The following is an 18615-nucleotide window of genomic DNA, read 5'->3' on the forward strand; positions in this document are numbered from 1 at the left end:
ATGCCTCCAAGGTTGGTCGGCCAGCTTCTAAGCAATCTATTGCTTGTTGGCTTCGGTTGACCATGCAACAGGCCTATACTTTGGCGGCTCTGCCTTTGCCGACATCTATTCAGGCCCACTCTACGAGGTCTGTGGGCTCTTCCTGGATGGCTGCCGGGGGTGTTTCGGCCCTACAATTGTGCCGAGCTGTAACTTGGTCTCGTTCAAACACGTTTGTCAAATTCTATAGGTTCGATACCTTGGCCAAGGATGACCTTCAGTTTGGTCAGGTGGTTTTTCGGGGGTCTCAGCACTCTCCCACCCATTTGGGAGCTTTGGGACTTCCCCATGGTACTAAAGTACAAGACCTCAGTATCCACTAGGACGTAAGAGAAAATAGGAATTTAATACCTACCAGTAATTCCTTTTCTCCTAGTCCGTAGTGGATACTGAGCGCCCGCCTCAGTGCTTCCTTCCTGCTTACCTGTGTAAGTATTGGGTTGGACCGGCGTTGCGGTCCCGTTATGTTGTTGGGATAGCTGTGCTATCCGGATTTGGTTGGGTTGCTATCCTCTGTTCAGGTTAGCGCCCTCCTTTCGTTTCTGGTTGTGTGTTGGCTTGTTGCCGCACAGCAGGTGTATTATTTTTCTCTCAGATTATCTCCATCTCCTCGGGCACAGTTTCCTTAGACTGAGTCTGGTAGGAGGGGCATAGAGGGGAGGAGGCAGCACACACATACACACACTAAAAGTTTTAAAGTGCCAAGGCTCCAGTAGACTATACCCCATGTACTAAAGTACAAGATCCCAGTATCCACTATGGACTAGGAGAAAAGGAATCCCTATGTTTTTAAACTTCATTAAAGGGAAAGGACCAATCGCAATGAAGGCCTAACATAAAATGTGTTAGAGTAAGAGCCCACCAACTAGACAGACAGCCAGCTAATTGGGAGCGGCCTCTCTCCCAGGACGCTGCTGATTGGCTGGCTGTCTATTGCTTTTCTAGTACTATTCAGAATCAGCCAATTTTCCATCGATTTCCCTTTATTATATATGACGATTTACATTCCTCCCAAACTCCCAAATACTTCCCGCTTTGCGCATCTGACCGTGATTGGATAGCTGAATACGCTATTTATCTTGTCCACCTATCTGGGGTCCAGGAACAGACTGAACCAATCACTCACTCTTCTCGCATGTGGGAGGGGCGTTGCTCCAGGACAAATCCCATTGGCAGGTCAGGATGTCTGAACCGATGATGTCATAGCCAGGTTCACACTGATAGGTGACGACTGTGCCGCGGATGAGATCGGGGTGGGAGGAGGTTTTCCAGCCGGACTGCACATCGGGCAAAGCTGAGCAGGTGTCATTCCGTGGCACCTCTAGGGGGAGATGAACTGGTGATATATTTATGTTATTCTTATAAAACAGCACATATTACACGGTACAAGTTGTTCCCTACACACATTTGTGATGAATCACTTGCCATGAGAATGAGGCAGGAGGCACAAAATGCCTCAGTGATGTCACTAATCCCTACTAAATGGTTAGGCGGCATTCTCATATTGACTGCACACTCAGTAGGTACCTTTGAAGTGGATGATGAATCCCTGGCTCAAGCTAAATACAGGGTCATTGGGGTCAGATTGGAACTGCAGGGTCACATCATTGGCTGATGAGAACAGGTTGAACCGTTGATGAACCCCCATATACTGGCCCAAAACTCGCGCTGTCAGGTCATCACCATCATAGACTGTCAGGGCATCACTCCGACGGATGTTCAGTCTGCAAGGCATAGACGGGGGTCAGATGTACTGTGCGTATCACTAATAACAGGGACAGATGTAATGTGCGTATCACTAATAACAGGGACAGATGTACTGTGCATATCACTAATAACAGGGGACAGATGTAATGTGCGTATCACTAATAACAGGGACAGATGTAATGTGCGTATCACTAATAACAGGGGACAGATGTAATGTGCATATCACTAATAACAGGGGACAGATGTAATGTGCATATCACTAATAACAGGGACAGATGTAATGTGCGTATCACTAATAACAGGGACAGATGTAATGTGCATATCACTAATAACAGGGAGAGATGTACTGTGCGTATCACTAATAACAGGGACAGATGTAATGTGCGTATCACTAATAACAGGGACAGATGTAATGTGCATATCACTAATAACAGGGGACAGATGTACTGTGCATATCACTAATAACAGGGGACAGATGTAATGTGCATATCACTAATAACAGGGGACAGATGTAATGTGGGTATCACTAATAACGGGACAGATGTAATGTGCGTATCACTAATAACAGGCAGATGTATTGTGTGTATCACTAATAACAGGGACAGATGTAATGTGCGTATCACTAATAACAGGGGACAGATGTAATGTGCGTATCACTAATAACAGGGACAGATGTAATGTGCGTATCACTAATAACAGGGACAGATGTAATGTGCGTATCACTAATAACAGGGGACAGATGTAATGTGCATATCACTAATAACAGGGGACAGATGTAATGTGGGTATCACTAATAACGGGACAGATGTAATGTGCGTATCACTAATAACAGGCAGATGTATTGTGTGTATCACTAATAACAGGGACAGATGTAATGTGCGTATCACTAATAACAGGGGACAGATGTAATGTGCGTATCACTAATAACAGGGACAGATGTAATGTGCGTATCACTAATAACAGGGACAGATGTAATGTGCGTATCACTAATAACAGGGGACAGATGTAATGTGCGTATCACTAATAACAGGGACAGATGTAATGTGCGTATCACTAATAACAGGGGTCAGATGTACTGTGCATATCACTAATAACAGGGACAGATGTACTGTGCGTATCACTAATAACAAGGACAAATGTAGTGTGCGTATCACTAATAACAGGGACAGATGTAATGTGCATATCACTAATAACAGGGGACAGATGTAATGTGGGTATCACTAATAACGGGACAGATGTAATGTGCGTATCACTAATAACAGGCAGATGTATTGTGTGTATCACTAATAACAGGGACAGATGTAATGTGCGTATCACTAATAACAGGGGACAGATGTAATGTGCGTATCACTAATAACAGGGACAGATGTAATGTGCGTATCACTAATAACAGGGACAGATGTAATGTGCGTATCACTAATAACAGGGGACAGATGTAATGTGCATATCACTAATAACAGGGGACAGATGTAATGTGGGTATCACTAATAACGGGACAGATGTAATGTGCGTATCACTAATAACAGGCAGATGTATTGTGTGTATCACTAATAACAGGGACAGATGTAATGTGCGTATCACTAATAACAGGGGACAGATGTAATGTGCGTATCACTAATAACAGGGACAGATGTAATGTGCGTATCACTAATAACAGGGACAGATGTAATGTGCGTATCACTAATAACAGGGGACAGATGTAATGTGCGTATCACTAATAACAGGGACAGATGTAATGTGCGTATCACTAATAACAGGGGTCAGATGTACTGTGCATATCACTAATAACAGGGACAGATGTACTGTGCGTATCACTAATAACAAGGACAAATGTAGTGTGCGTATCACTAATAACAGGGACAGATGTAGTGTGCATATCACTAATAACAGGGACAGATGTAATGTGCGTATCACTAATAACAGGGAGAGATGTAATGTGCGTATCACTAATAACAGGGACAGATGTAATGTGCGTATCACTAATAACAGGGGTCAGATGTACTGTGCGTATCACTAATAACAGGGACAGATGTAGTGTGCATATCACTAATAACAGGGACAGATGTAGTGTGCATATCACTAATAACAGGGACAGATGTAATGTGCGTATCACTAAGAACAGGGACAGATGTAATGTGCGTATCACTAATAACAGGGGTCAGATGTACTGTGCGTATCACTAATAACAGGGACAGATGTAGTGTGCATATCACTAATAACAGGGACAGATGTAATGTGCATACCACTAATAACAGGGACAGATGTAATGTGCGTATCACTAATAACAAGGACAGATGTAATGTGCGTATCACTAATAACAGGGACAGATGTAATGTGCGTATCACTAATAACAGGGACAGATGTAATGTGCGTATCACTAATAACAGGGGTCAGATGTACTGTGCGTATCACTAATAACAGGGACAGATGTACTGTGCGTATCACTAATAACAGGGACAGATGTACTGTGCGTATCACTAATAACAGGGACAGATGTAGTGTGCATATCACTAATAACAGGGACAGATGTAATGTGCATATCACTAATAACAGGGACAGATGTAATGTGCGTATCACTAATAACAGGGACAGATGTAATGTGCGTATCACTAATAACAGGGACAGATGTAATGTGCGTATCACTTCTAACAGGGACAGATGTAATGTGCGTATCACTAATAACAGGGACAGATGTACTGTGCGTATCACTAATAACAGAGACAGATGTACAGTGCATATCACTAATAACAGGGACAGATGTAATGTGCGTATCACTAATAACAGGGGTCAGATGTACTGTGCGAATCACTAATAACAGGGACAGATGTACTGTGCGTATCACTAATAACAGGGACAGATGTAGTGTGCGTATCACTAATAACAGGGACAGATGTAATGTGCGTATCACTAATAACAGGGGTCAGATGTACTGTGCGTATCACTAATAACAGGGACAGATGTAATGTGCGTATCACTAACAGGGGACAGATGTAATGTGTGTATCACTAATAACAGGGGACAGATGTAATGTGCGTATCACTAATAACAGGGGACAGATGTAATGTGTGTATCAATAATAACAGGGGATAGATGTAATGTGCATATCACTAATAACAGGGGACAGATGTAATCTCGTATCACTAATAACGGGACAGATGTAATGTGCGTATCACTAATAACAGGGACAGATGTACTGTGCATATCACTAATAACAGGGGACAGATGTAATGTGCGTATCACTAATAACAGGGGACAGATGTAATATGCGTATCACTAACAGGGGACAGATGTAATGTGTGTATCACTAATAACAGGGGACAGATGTAATGTGTGTATCACTAATAACAGGGGACAGATGTAATGTGTGTATCACTAATAACAGGGGACAGATGTAATGTGCGTATCACTAATAACAGGGGACAGATGTAATGTTGTATGACTAATAACGGGACAGATGTAATGTGTGTATCACTAATAATAGGGGACAGATGTAATGTGTGTATCACTAATAACAGGGAACAGATGTAATGTGCGTATCACTAATAACGGGACAGATGTAATGTGCGTATCACTAATAACAGGGACAGATGTACTGTGTGTATCACTAATAACAAGGACAGATGTACTATGCGTATCACTAATAACGGACAGATGTACTGTGCGTACCACTAATAACAGGGACAGATGTACTGTGTGTATCACTAATAACAAGGACAGATGTACTATGCGTATCACTAATAACAGGGGTCAGATGTACTGTGCGTATCACTAATAACAGGAACAGATGTACTGTGCGTATCACTAATAACAGGGACAGATGTACTGTGCGTATCACTAATAACAGGGACAGATGTAGTGTGCATATCACTAATAACAGGGACAGATGTAATGTGCATATCACTAATAACAGGGACAGATGTAATGTGCGTACCACTAATAACAGGGACAGATGTAATGTGCGTATCACTAATAACAGGGACAGATGTAATGTGCATATCACTAATAACAGGGACAGATGTAATGTGCGTATCACTAGTAACAGGGACAGATGTACTGTGCGTATCACTAATAACAGGGACAGATGTACTGTGCGTATCACTAATAACAGGGGTCAGATGTACTGTGCGTATCACTAATAACAGGGACAGATGTACTGTGCGTATCACTAATAACAGGGACAGATGTGTGCGTATCACTAATAACAGGGACAGATGTAATGTGCGTATCACTAATAACAGGGGTCAGATGTACTGTGCGTATCACTAATAACAGGGACAGATGTAATGTGCGTATCACTAACAGGGGACAGATGTAATGTGTGTATCACTAATAACAGGGGACAGATGTAATGTGCGTATCACTAATAACAGGGGACAGATGTAATGTGTGTATCACTAATAACAGGGGACAGATGTAATATGCGTAACACTAACAGGGGACAGATGTAATGTGTGTATCAATAATAATAGGGGATAGATGTAATGTGCATATCACTAATAACAGGGGACAGATGTAATCTCGTATCACTAATAACGGGACAGATGTAATGTGCGTATCACTAATAACAGGGACAGATGTACTGTGCATATCACTAATAACAGGGGACAGATGTAATGTGCGTATCACTAATAACAGGGGACAGATGTAATATGCGTATCACTAACAGGGGACAGATGTAATGTGTGTATCACTAATAACAGGGGACAGATGTAATGTGTGTATCACTAATAACAGGGGACAGATGTAATGTGCGTATCACTAATAACGGGACAGATGTAATGTTGTATGACTAATAACGGGACAGATGTAATGTGTGTATCACTAATAATAGGGGACAGATGTAATGTGTGTATCACTAATAACAGGGAACAGATGTAATGTGCGTATCACTAATAACGGGACAGATGTAATGTGCGTATCACTAATAACAGGGACAGATGTACTGTGTGTATCACTAATAACAAGGACAGATGTACTATGCGTATCACTAATAACGGACAGATGTACTGTGCGTACCACTAATAACAGGGACAGATGTACTGTGTGTATCACTAATAACAATGACAGATATACTATGCGTATCACTAATAACAGGGGTCAGATGTACTGTGCGTATCACTAATAACAGGAACAGATGTACTGTGCGTATCACTAATAACAGGGACAGATGTACTGTGCGTATCACTAATAACAGGGACAGATGTAGTGTGCATATCACTAATAACAGGGACAGATGTAATGTGCATATCACTAATAACAGGGACAGATGTAATGTACGTACCACTAATAACAGGGACAGATGTAATGTGCGTATCACTAATAACAGGGACAGATGTAATGTGCATATCACTAATAACAGGGACAGATGTAATGTGCGTATCACTAGTAACAGGGACAGATGTACTGTGCGTATCACTAATAACAGGGACAGATGTACTGTGCGTATCACTAATAACAGGGGTCAGATGTACTGTGCGTATCACTAATAACAGGGACAAATGTACTGTGCGTATCACTAATAACAGGGACAGATGTGTGCGTATCACTAATAACAGGGACAGATGTAATGTGCATATCACTAATAACAGGGGTCAGATGTACTGTGCGTATCACTAATAACAGGGACAGATGTAATGTGCGTATCACTAACAGGGGACAGATGTAATGTGTGTATCACTAATAACAGGGGACAGATGTAATGTGCGTATCACTAATAACAGGGGACAGATGTAATGTGTGTATCACTAATAACAGGGGATAGATGTAATGTGCATATCACTAATAACAGGGGACAGATGTAATGTCGTATCACTAATGACGGGACAGATGTAATGTGTGTATCACTAATAATAGGGGACAGATGTAATGTGTGTATCACTAATAACAGGGAACAGATGTAATGTGCGTATCACTAATAACAGGGACAGATGTACTGTGCGTATCACTAATAACAGGGACAGATGTAGTGTGCGTATCACTAATAACAGGGACAGATGTAGTGTGCATATCACTAATAACAGGGACAGATGTAATGTGCGTATCACTAATAACAGGGACAGATGTAATGTGCGTATCACTAATAACAGGGGTCAGATGTACTGTGCGTATCACTAATAACAGGGACAGATGTACTGTGCGTATCACTAATAACAGGGACAGATGTAGTGTGCGTATCACTAATAACAGGGACAGATGTAGTGTGCATATCACTAATAACAGGGACAGATGTAATGTGCGTATCACTAATAACAGGGACAGATGTAATGTGCGTATCACTAATAACAGGGGTCAGATGTACTGTGCGTATCACTAATAACAGGGACAGATGTAATGTGCGTATCACTAACAGGGGACAGATGTAATGTGTGTATCACTAATAACAGGGGACAGATGTAATGTGCGTATTACTTATAACAGGGGACAGATGTAATGTGTGTATCACTAATAACAGGGGATAGATGTAATGTGCATATCACTAATAACAGGGGACAGATGTAATGTCGTGTCACTAATAACGGGACAGATGTAATATGCGTATCACTAACAGGGGACAGATGAAATGTGTGTATCACTAATAACAGGGGACAGATGTAATGTGCGTATCACTAATAACAGGGGACAGATGTAATGTCGTATCACTAATAACGGGACAGATGTAATGTGTGTATCACTAATAATAGGGGACAGATGTAATGTGTGTATCACTAATAACAGGGAACAGATGTAATGTGCGTATCACTAATAACGGGACAGATGTAATGTGCGTATCACTAATAACAGGGACAGATGTACTGTGTGAATCACTAATAACAAGGACAGATGTACTATGCGTATCACTAATAACGGACAGATGTACTGTGCGTACCACTAATAACAGGGACAGATGTACTGTGTGTATCACTAATAACAAGGACAGATGTACTGCGCGTCTCACTAATAACAGGGACAGATGTACTGTGCATATCACTAATAACAGGGACAGATGTAGTGTGCATATCACTAATAAAAGGGACAGATGTAGTGTGCATATCACTAATAACAGGGACAGATGTAATGTGCGTATCACTAATAACAGGGGACAGATGTAATGTGCGTATCACTAATAACAGGGGTCAGATGTACTGTGCGTATCACTAATAACAGGGACAGATGTACTGTGCGTCTCACTAATAACAGGGACAGATGTACTGTGCGTATCACTAATAACAGGGACAGATGTAGTGTGCATATCACTAATAACAGGGACAGATGTAATGTGCATATCACTAATAACAGGGACAGATGTAATGTGCGTACCACTAATAACAGGGACAGATGTAATGTGCGTATCACTAATAACAGGGACAGATGTAATGGGCGTATCACTAATAACAGGGACAGATGTAATGTGCGTATCACTAATAACAGGGACAGATGTACTGTGCGTATCACTAATAACAGGGGAAAGATGTAATGTGCGTATCACTAATAACAGGGGACAGATGTAATATGCGTATCACTAACAGGGGACAGATGTAATGTGTGTATCACTAATAACAGGGGACAGATGTAATGTGCGTATCACTAATAACAGGGGACAGATGTAATGTCGTATCACTAATAACGGGACAGATGTAATGTGTGTATCACTAATAATAGGGGACAGATGTAATGTGTGTATCACTAATAACAGGGAACAGATGTAATGTGCGTATCACTAATAACGGGACAGATGTAATGTGCGTATCACTAATAACAGGGACAGATGTACTGTGCATATCACTAATAACAGGGGACAGATGTAATGTGCGTATCACTAATAACAGGGGACAGATGTAATATGCGTAACACTAACAGGGGACAGATGTAATGTGTGTATCACTAATAACAGGGGACAGATGTAATGTGCGTATCACTAATAACAGGGGACAGATGTAATGTGTGTATCACTAATAACAGGGGACAGATGTAATGTGTGTATCACTAATAACAGGGGACAGATGTAATGTCGTATCACTAATAACGGGACAGATGTAATGTGTGTATCACTAATAATAGGGGACAGATGTAATGTGTGTATCACTAATAACAGGGAACAGATGTAATGTGCGTATCACTAATAACGGGACAGATGTAATGTGCGTATCACTAATAACAGGGACAGATGTACTGTGTGTATCACTAATAACAAGGACAGATGTACTATGCGTATCACTAATAACGGACAGATGTACTGTGCGTACCACTAATAACAGGGACGTATGTACTGTGTGTATCACTAATAACAAGGACAGATGTACTATGCGTATCACTAATAACGGACAGATGTACTGTGCGTACTACTAATAACAGGGACAGATGTACTGTGTGTATCACTAATAACAAGGACAGATGTACTTTGCGTATCACTAATAACTGACAGATGTACTGTGCGTACCACTAATAACAGGGACAGATGTACTGTGTGTATCACTAATAACGGAGAGATGTAATGTGCGTATCACTAATAACAGGGGACAGATGTAATGTGCGTACCACTAATAACGGGACAGATATAGTGTGCGTATCACAAGTAACAGGGGACAGATGTAATGTGCGTATTACTAATAACGGGACTGATGTAATGTGCATATCACTAATAACAGGGACAGATGTACTGTGCGTATCACTAATAACAGGGACAGATGTACTGTGCATATCACTAATAACAGGGACAGATGTAACGTGCGTATCACTAATAACAGGACAGATGTAATGTGCGTATCACTAATAACAGGGGACAGATGTTATGTGCGTATCACTAATAACAGGGGACAGATGTAATGCGCGTATCACTAATAACAGGGACAGATGTAATATGCGTATCACTAATAACAGGGACAGATGTAATGTGCATATCATTAATAACAGGGGCAGATGTATTGTGCTTATAACTAATAACAGGACAGATGTAATGTGCGTATCACTAATAATATAGAAAGACATACTGTGCGTATCACTAGTAACAGGGGACAGATGTAATATGTGTATCACTAATAATAGGGGACAGATGTAATGTGCTTATCACTAAGAACAGGGGACAGATGTAATGTCGTATCACTAATAACAGGGACAGATGTAATGTGTGTATCACTAATAACAGGGGACAAATATAATGTGTGTATCACTAATAACGGGACAGATGTAATGTGCATATCACTAATAACAGGGATAGATGTAATGTGCGTATTACTAACAATAGGGACAGATGTAATGTGCATATTACTAATAACGGGACAGATGTACTGTGCGTATCACTAATAACAAGGACAGATGTACTATGCGTATCACTAACAGTGACAGATGTAATGTGCATATCACTAATAACTGGGGACAGCGTTAATGTGCATATCACTAATAACAGAGACAGATGTACTGTGCGTATCACTAATAACAGGGGACAGGTGTAATGTGCGTATCACTAATAACAGGGGACAGATGTAATGTGCGTATCACTAATAATAGGGAACAGATGTAATGTGTGTATCACTAATAACAGGGGACAGATGTAATGTGCGTATCACTAATAAGGGGACAGATGTAATGTGCGTATCACTAATAACAGGGACAGATGTACTGTGTGTATCACTAATAACAAGGACAGATGTACTATGCATATCACTAACAACAGGGACAGATGTACTGTGCGTACTACTAATAACGGGACAGATGTACTGTGCGTATCACTATTAACGGACAGATGTACTGTGCGTATCACTAATAACAGGGACAGATGTAATGTGCATATCACTAATAACAGGGGACAGATGTAATGTGCGTATCACTAATAACAGGGACAGATGTAATGTGCATATCACTAATAACAGGGGACAGATGTAATGTGCATATCACTAATAACAGGGGACAGATGTAATGTGCATATCACTAATAACAGGGGACAGATGTAATGTTGTATCACTAATAACGGGACAGATGTAATGTGTGTATCACTAATAATAGGGGACAGATGCAATGTGTGTATCACTAATAACATGGGACAGATGTAATGTGCGTATCACTAATAACAGGGACAGATGTACTATGCGTATCACTAATAACGGACAGATGTACTGTGCGTACCACTAATAACGGGACAGATGTACTGTGCGTATTACTAATAACGTGCAGCTGTAATGTGCGTATCACAAATAACAGGGGACAGATATAATATGCGTATCACTAATAACAGGAGACAGATGTAATGTGCGTATCACTAGAGTAGTAACAGGGGACAGATGTAATGTGCGTATTACTAATAAGGGGACAGATGTAATGTGCATATCACTAATAACAGGGACAGATGTACTGTGCGTATCACTAATAACAGGGACAGATGTAATGTGCGTATCACTAATAACAGGGACAGATGTAATGTGCGTATTACTAATAAGGGGACAGATGTAATGTGCATATCACTAATAACAGGGACAGATGTACTGTGCGTATCACTAATAACAGGGACAGATGTAATGTGCGTATTACTAATAAGGGGACAGATGTAATGTGCATATCACTAATAACAGGGACAGATGTACTGTGCGTATCACTAATAACCGGGACAGATGTAATGTGCGTATCACTAATAACAGGGACAGATGTACTGTGCATATCACTAATAACAGGGACAGATGTAATGTGCATATCACTAATAACAGGGACAGATATACTGTGCGTATCACTAATAACGGACAGATGTAATGTGCGTATCACTAATAACAGGGACAGATGTAATGTGCATATCACTAATAACAGGGGACAGATGTAATGTGTGTATCACTAATAACAGGGACAGATGTAATATGCGTATCACTAATAACAGGGATGGATGTAATGTGCGTATCACTAATAACAGGGACAGATGTAATGTGCATATCACTAATAACAGGGGACAGATGTAATGTGTGTATCACTAATAACAGGGACAGATGTAATATGCGTATCACTAATAACAGGGATGGATGTAATGTGCGTATCACTAGTAACATAGTAACATAGTATCTGAGGTTGAAAAAAGACAATTGTCCATCGAGTTCAACCTATTTGTGGTGTCCTATGCATGATGATTTGACTAAAATTTCTGACTGATGCTGCTGTCAGCCGTTGCATTTTATCCCTATTTATAGTAACTATAATGCATGACTATGCACCATACCCCTGGATATCCTTTTCCAATAGGAATTTATCTAACCCATTCTTAAAGGTGTTGACAGATTCCGCCATTACAACTCCCTCGGGCAGGGAATTCCAAACACGTATTGTCCTTACCGTGAAAAAGCCTTTACGCTGTATTGTGCGGAATCTCCTCTCCTCTAACCTGAGCGAGTGTCCACGAGTCCTCTGTGTTGATCTAACCAAAAACAGGTCCCGCGCAAGCTCTGTGTATTGTCCCCTTATATATTTGTAGATGTTGATCATATCCCCTCTTAGTCTCCGCTTTTCCAATGTAAACATGCCTAGTCTTTCAAGCCTTTCCTTGTATTCCATCGTCTCCATGCCCTTAATTAGTTTGGTCGCCCTCCTCTGTACCTTTTCAAGCTCCAGGATATCCTTTTTGTAGTACGGTGCCCAGAACTGTACACAGTATTCAAGGTGTGGCCTCACTAGTGATTTATATAACGGGAGTATAATACTCTCGTCCCTAGCATCAATACCCCGTTTTATGCATGCTAATATCTTATTAGCCTTCTTTGCTGCAGTCCTACTTTGGATACTACTTCTTAGCTTGCTATCTATGAGGACACCTAAGTCCTTTTCCTAACAGGGGACAGATGTAATGTGCGTATCACTAATAACAGGGACAGATGTAATGTGCATATCACTAATAACAGGGGACAGATGTAATGTGCATATCACTAATAACAGGGGACAGATGTAATGTGTGTATCACTAATAACAGGGGACAGATGTAATGTGCATATCACTAATAACAGGGGACAGATGTAATGTCGTATCACTAATAACGGGACAGATGTAATGTGTGTATCACTAATAATAGGGGACAGATGCAATGTGTGTATCACTAATAACATGGGACAGATGTAATGTGCGTATCACTAATAACAGGGACAGATGTACTATGCGTATCACTAATAACGGACAGATGTACTGTGCGTACCACTAATAACGGGACAGATGTACTGTGCGTATTACTAATAACGTGCAGCTGTAATGTGCGTATCACAAATAACAGGGGACAGATATATGCGTATCACTAATAACAGGAAACAGATGTAATGTGCGTATCACTAGAGTAGTAACAGGGGACAGATGTAATGTGCGTATTACTAATAAGGGGACAGATGTAATGTGCATATCACTAATAACAGGGACAGATGTACTGTGCGTATCACTAATAACAGGGACAGATGTACTGTGCATATCACTAATAACAGGGACAGATGTAATGTGCATATCACTAATAACAGGGACAGATATACTGTGCGTATCACTAATAACGACAGATGTAATGTGCGTATCACTAATAACAGGGACAGATGTAATGTGCATATCACTAATAACAGGGGACAGATGTAATGTGTGTATCACTAATAACAGGGACAGATGTAATATGCGTATCACTAATAACAGGGATGGATGTAATGTGCGTATCACTAATAACAGGGACAGATGTAATGTGCATATCACTAATAACAGGAAACAGATGTAATGTGTGTATCACTAATAACAGGGACGGATGTAATGTGCGTATCACTAATAACAGGGACAGATGTAATGTGCGTATCACTAACAACAGGGGCAGATGTATTGTGCTTATAACTAATAACAGGATAGATGTAATATGCGTATCACTAATAACAAAGACAGATGTACTGTGCGTATCACTAATAACAGGGGACAGATGTAATGTGTCTATCACTAATAACAGGGGACAGATGTAATGTGTGTATTACTAATAATAGGGGAAGATGTAATGTGCGTATCACTAATAACCGTGGACAGATGTAATGTTGTATCACTAATAACAGGGACAGATGTAATGTGTGTATCACTAATAACAGGGGACAAATGTAATGTGCGTATCACTAATAACGGGACAGATGTAATGTGCGTATTACTAACAACAGAGGACAGATGTAATGTGTGTATCACTAATAACAGGGGACAGATGTAATGTGCGTATTACTAATAACAGGACAGATGTACTGTGCGTATCACTAATAACAAGGACAGATGTAATGTGCATATCATTAATAACTGGGGACAGATATAATGTGCATATCACTAATAACAGAGACAGATATAATGTGCATATGACTAATAACAGAGACAGATGTACTGTGCGTATCACTAGTAACAGGGGACAGATGTAATGTCGTATCACTAATAACGGGACAGATGTAATGTGTGTATCACTAATAATAGGGAACAGATGTAATATGCATATCACTAATAACAGGGGACAGATGTAATGTCGTATCACTAATAACGGGACAGATGTAATGTGTGTATCACTAATAATAGGGAACAGATGTAATATGCGGATCACTAATAACGGGACAGATGTAATGTGCGTATCACTAATAACAGGGGACAGATGTAATGTGCGCATCACTAATAACAAGTACAGATGTACTATGCGTATCACTAATAACAGGGGACAGATGTACTGTGCGTACCACTAATAACAGGGAAAGATGTACTGTGTGTATCACTAATAACAAGGACAGATGTACTATGCGTATCACTAATAACGGACAGATGTACTGTGCGTACCACTATAACAGGGACAGATGTACTGTGTGTTTCACTAATAACGGAGAGATGTAATGTGCGTATCACAAATAACAGGGAACAGATGTAATGTGCGTATCACTAATAACAGGGGACAGATGTAATGTGCGTACCACTAATAACGGGACAGATATAGTGTGCGTATCACAAGTAACAGGGGACAGATGTAATGTGCGTATTACTTATAACGGGACAGATGTAATGTGCATATCACTAATAACAAGGACAGATGTACTGTGCATATCACTAATAACAGGGACAGATGTACTGTGTGTATCACTAATAACAGGGACAGATATACTGTTGTATCACTAATAACGGACCGATGTAACGTGCGTATCACTAATAACAGGACAGATGTAATGTGCGTATCACTAATAACAGGGGACAGATGTTATGTGCGTATCACTAATAACAGGGGACAGATGTAATGTGCGTATCACTAATAACAGGGACAGATGTAATATGCGTATCACTAATAACAGGGACAGATGTAATGTGCGTATCACTAATAACAGGGGCAGATGTATTGTGCTTATAACTAATAACAGGACAGATGTAATGTGCGTATCACTAATAATATAGACAGACATACTGTGCGTATCACTAGTAACAGGGGACAGATGTAATGCGTGTATCACTAATAACAGGGGACAGATGTAATGTGTGTATCACTAATAATAGGGGACAGATGTAATGTGCTTATCACTAATAACAGGGGACAGATGTAATGTCGTATCACTAATAACAGGGACAGATGTAATGTGTGTATCACTAATAACAGGGGACAAATGTAATGTGTGTATCACTAATAACGGGACAGATGTAATGTGCATATCACTAATAACAGGGATAGATGTAATGTGCGTATTACTAACAAAAGGGACAGATGTAATGTGCGTATCACTAATAACAAGGACAGATGTACTATGCGTATCACTAATAACGGACAGATGTACTGTGCGTACCACTATAACAGGGACAGATGTACTGTGTGTTTCACTAATAACGGAGAGATGTAATGTGCGTATCACAAATAACAGGGAACAGATGTAATGTGCGTATCACTAATAACAGGGGACAGATGTAATGTGCGTACCACTAATAACGGGACAGATATAGTGTGCGTATCACAAGTAACAGGGGACAGATGTAATGTGCGTATTACTTATAACGGGACAGATGTAATGTGCATATCACTAATAACAAGGACAGATGTACTGTGCATATCACTAATAACAGGGACAGATGTACTGTGTGTATCACTAATAACAGGGACAGATATACTGTTGTATCACTAATAACGGACCGATGTAACGTGCGTATCACTAATAACAGGACAGATGTAATGTGCGTATCACTAATAACAGGGGACAGATGTTATGTGCGTATCACTAATAACAGGGGACAGATGTAATGTGCGTATCACTAATAACAGGGACAGATGTAATATGCGTATCACTAATAACAGGGACAGATGTAATGTGCGTATCACTAATAACAGGGGCAGATGTATTGTGCTTATAACTAATAACAGGACAGATGTAATGTGCGTATCACTAATAATATAGACAGACATACTGTGCGTATCACTAGTAACAGGGGACAGATGTAATGCGTGTATCACTAATAACAGGGGACAGATGTAATGTGTGTATCACTAATAATAGGGGACAGATGTAATGTGCTTATCACTAATAACAGGGGACAGATGTAATGTCGTATCACTAATAACAGGGACAGATGTAATGTGTGTATCACTAATAACAGGGGACAAATGTAATGTGTGTATCACTAATAACGGGACAGATGTAATGTGCATATCACTAATAACAGGGATAGATGTAATGTGCGTATTACTAACAAAAGGGACAGATGTAATGTGCGTATCACTAATAACAAGGACAGATGTACTATGCGTATCACTAACAGTGACAGATGTAATGTGCATATCACTAATAACAGGGGACAGATGTAATGTGCATATCACTAATAACAGGGGACAGATGTAATGTGCGTATCACTAATAACAGGGACAGATGTAATGTGCATATCACTAATAACAGGGGACAGATGTAATGTGCATATCAATAATAACAGGGGACAGATGTAATGTGTGTATCACTAATAACAGGGGACAGATGTAATGTGCATATCACTAATAACAGGGGACAGATGTAATGTCGTATCACTAATAACGGGACAGATGTAATGTGTGTATCACTAATAATAGGGGACAGATGCAATGTGTGTATCACTAATAACATGGGACAGATGTAATGTGCGTATCACTAATAACAGGGACAGATGTACTATGCGTATCACTAATAACGGACAGATGTACTGTGCGTACCACTAATAACGGGACAGATGTACTGTGCGTATTACTAATAACGTGCAGCTGTAATGTGCGTATCACAAATAACAGGGGACAGATATAATATGCGTATCACTAATAACAGGAGAGAGATGTAATGTGCGTATCACTAGAGTAGTAACAGGGGACAGATGTAATGTGCGTATTACTAATAAGGGGACAGATGTAATGTGCATATCACTAATAACAGGGACAGATGTACTGTGCGTATCACTAATAACAGGGACAGATGTACTGTGCATATCACTAATAACAGGGACAGATATACTGTGCGTATCACTAATAACGGACAGATGTAATGTGCGTATCACTAATAACAGGGACAGATGTAATGTGCATATCACTAATAACAGGGGACAGATGTAATATGTGTATCCCTAATAACAGGGACAGATGTAATATGCGTATCACTAATAACAGGGACGGATGTAATGTGCGTATCACTAATAACAGGGACAGATGTAATGTGCGTATCACTAACAACAGGGGCAGATGTATTGTGCTTATAACTAATAACAGGACAGATGTAATATGCGTATCACTAATAACAAAGACAGATGTACTGTGCGTATCACTAATAACAGGGGACAGATGTAATGTGTCTATCACTAATAACAGGGGACAGATGTAATGTGTGTATTACTAATAATAGGGGAAGATGTAATGTGCGTATCACTAATAACAGGGGACAGATGCAATGTTGTATCACTAATAACAGGGAC

At 40.2% G+C, this 18615-nt stretch overlaps 1 protein-coding gene across 4 annotated transcripts in view; it reads right to left on the bottom strand.

The window, feature by feature from the left end:
• The window catches only part of SEZ6L2 (seizure related 6 homolog like 2), a 174366-nt gene that overhangs the window by 18866 nt on the left and 136885 nt on the right, over nucleotides 1-18615 (bottom strand). For 3 of the 4 annotated variants that reach the window (XM_063935260.1, XM_063935258.1, XM_063935257.1), the window contains 2 exons: nucleotides 1567-1763; nucleotides 1166-1375 (listed from right to left, as the gene is read on the bottom strand). In XM_063935260.1, coding sequence (XP_063791330.1) covers nucleotides 1166-1375; nucleotides 1567-1763 — 407 coding nt within the window. The remainder of the gene's footprint in view (nucleotides 1-1165; nucleotides 1376-1566; nucleotides 1764-18615) is intronic. The other variant, XM_063935259.1, reaches the window with a different exon arrangement.

Source organism: Pseudophryne corroboree, chromosome 7 (genome assembly GCF_028390025.1).
Source record: "Pseudophryne corroboree isolate aPseCor3 chromosome 7, aPseCor3.hap2, whole genome shotgun sequence".
Classification (NCBI taxonomy): Eukaryota; Metazoa; Chordata; class Amphibia; order Anura; family Myobatrachidae; genus Pseudophryne; species Pseudophryne corroboree.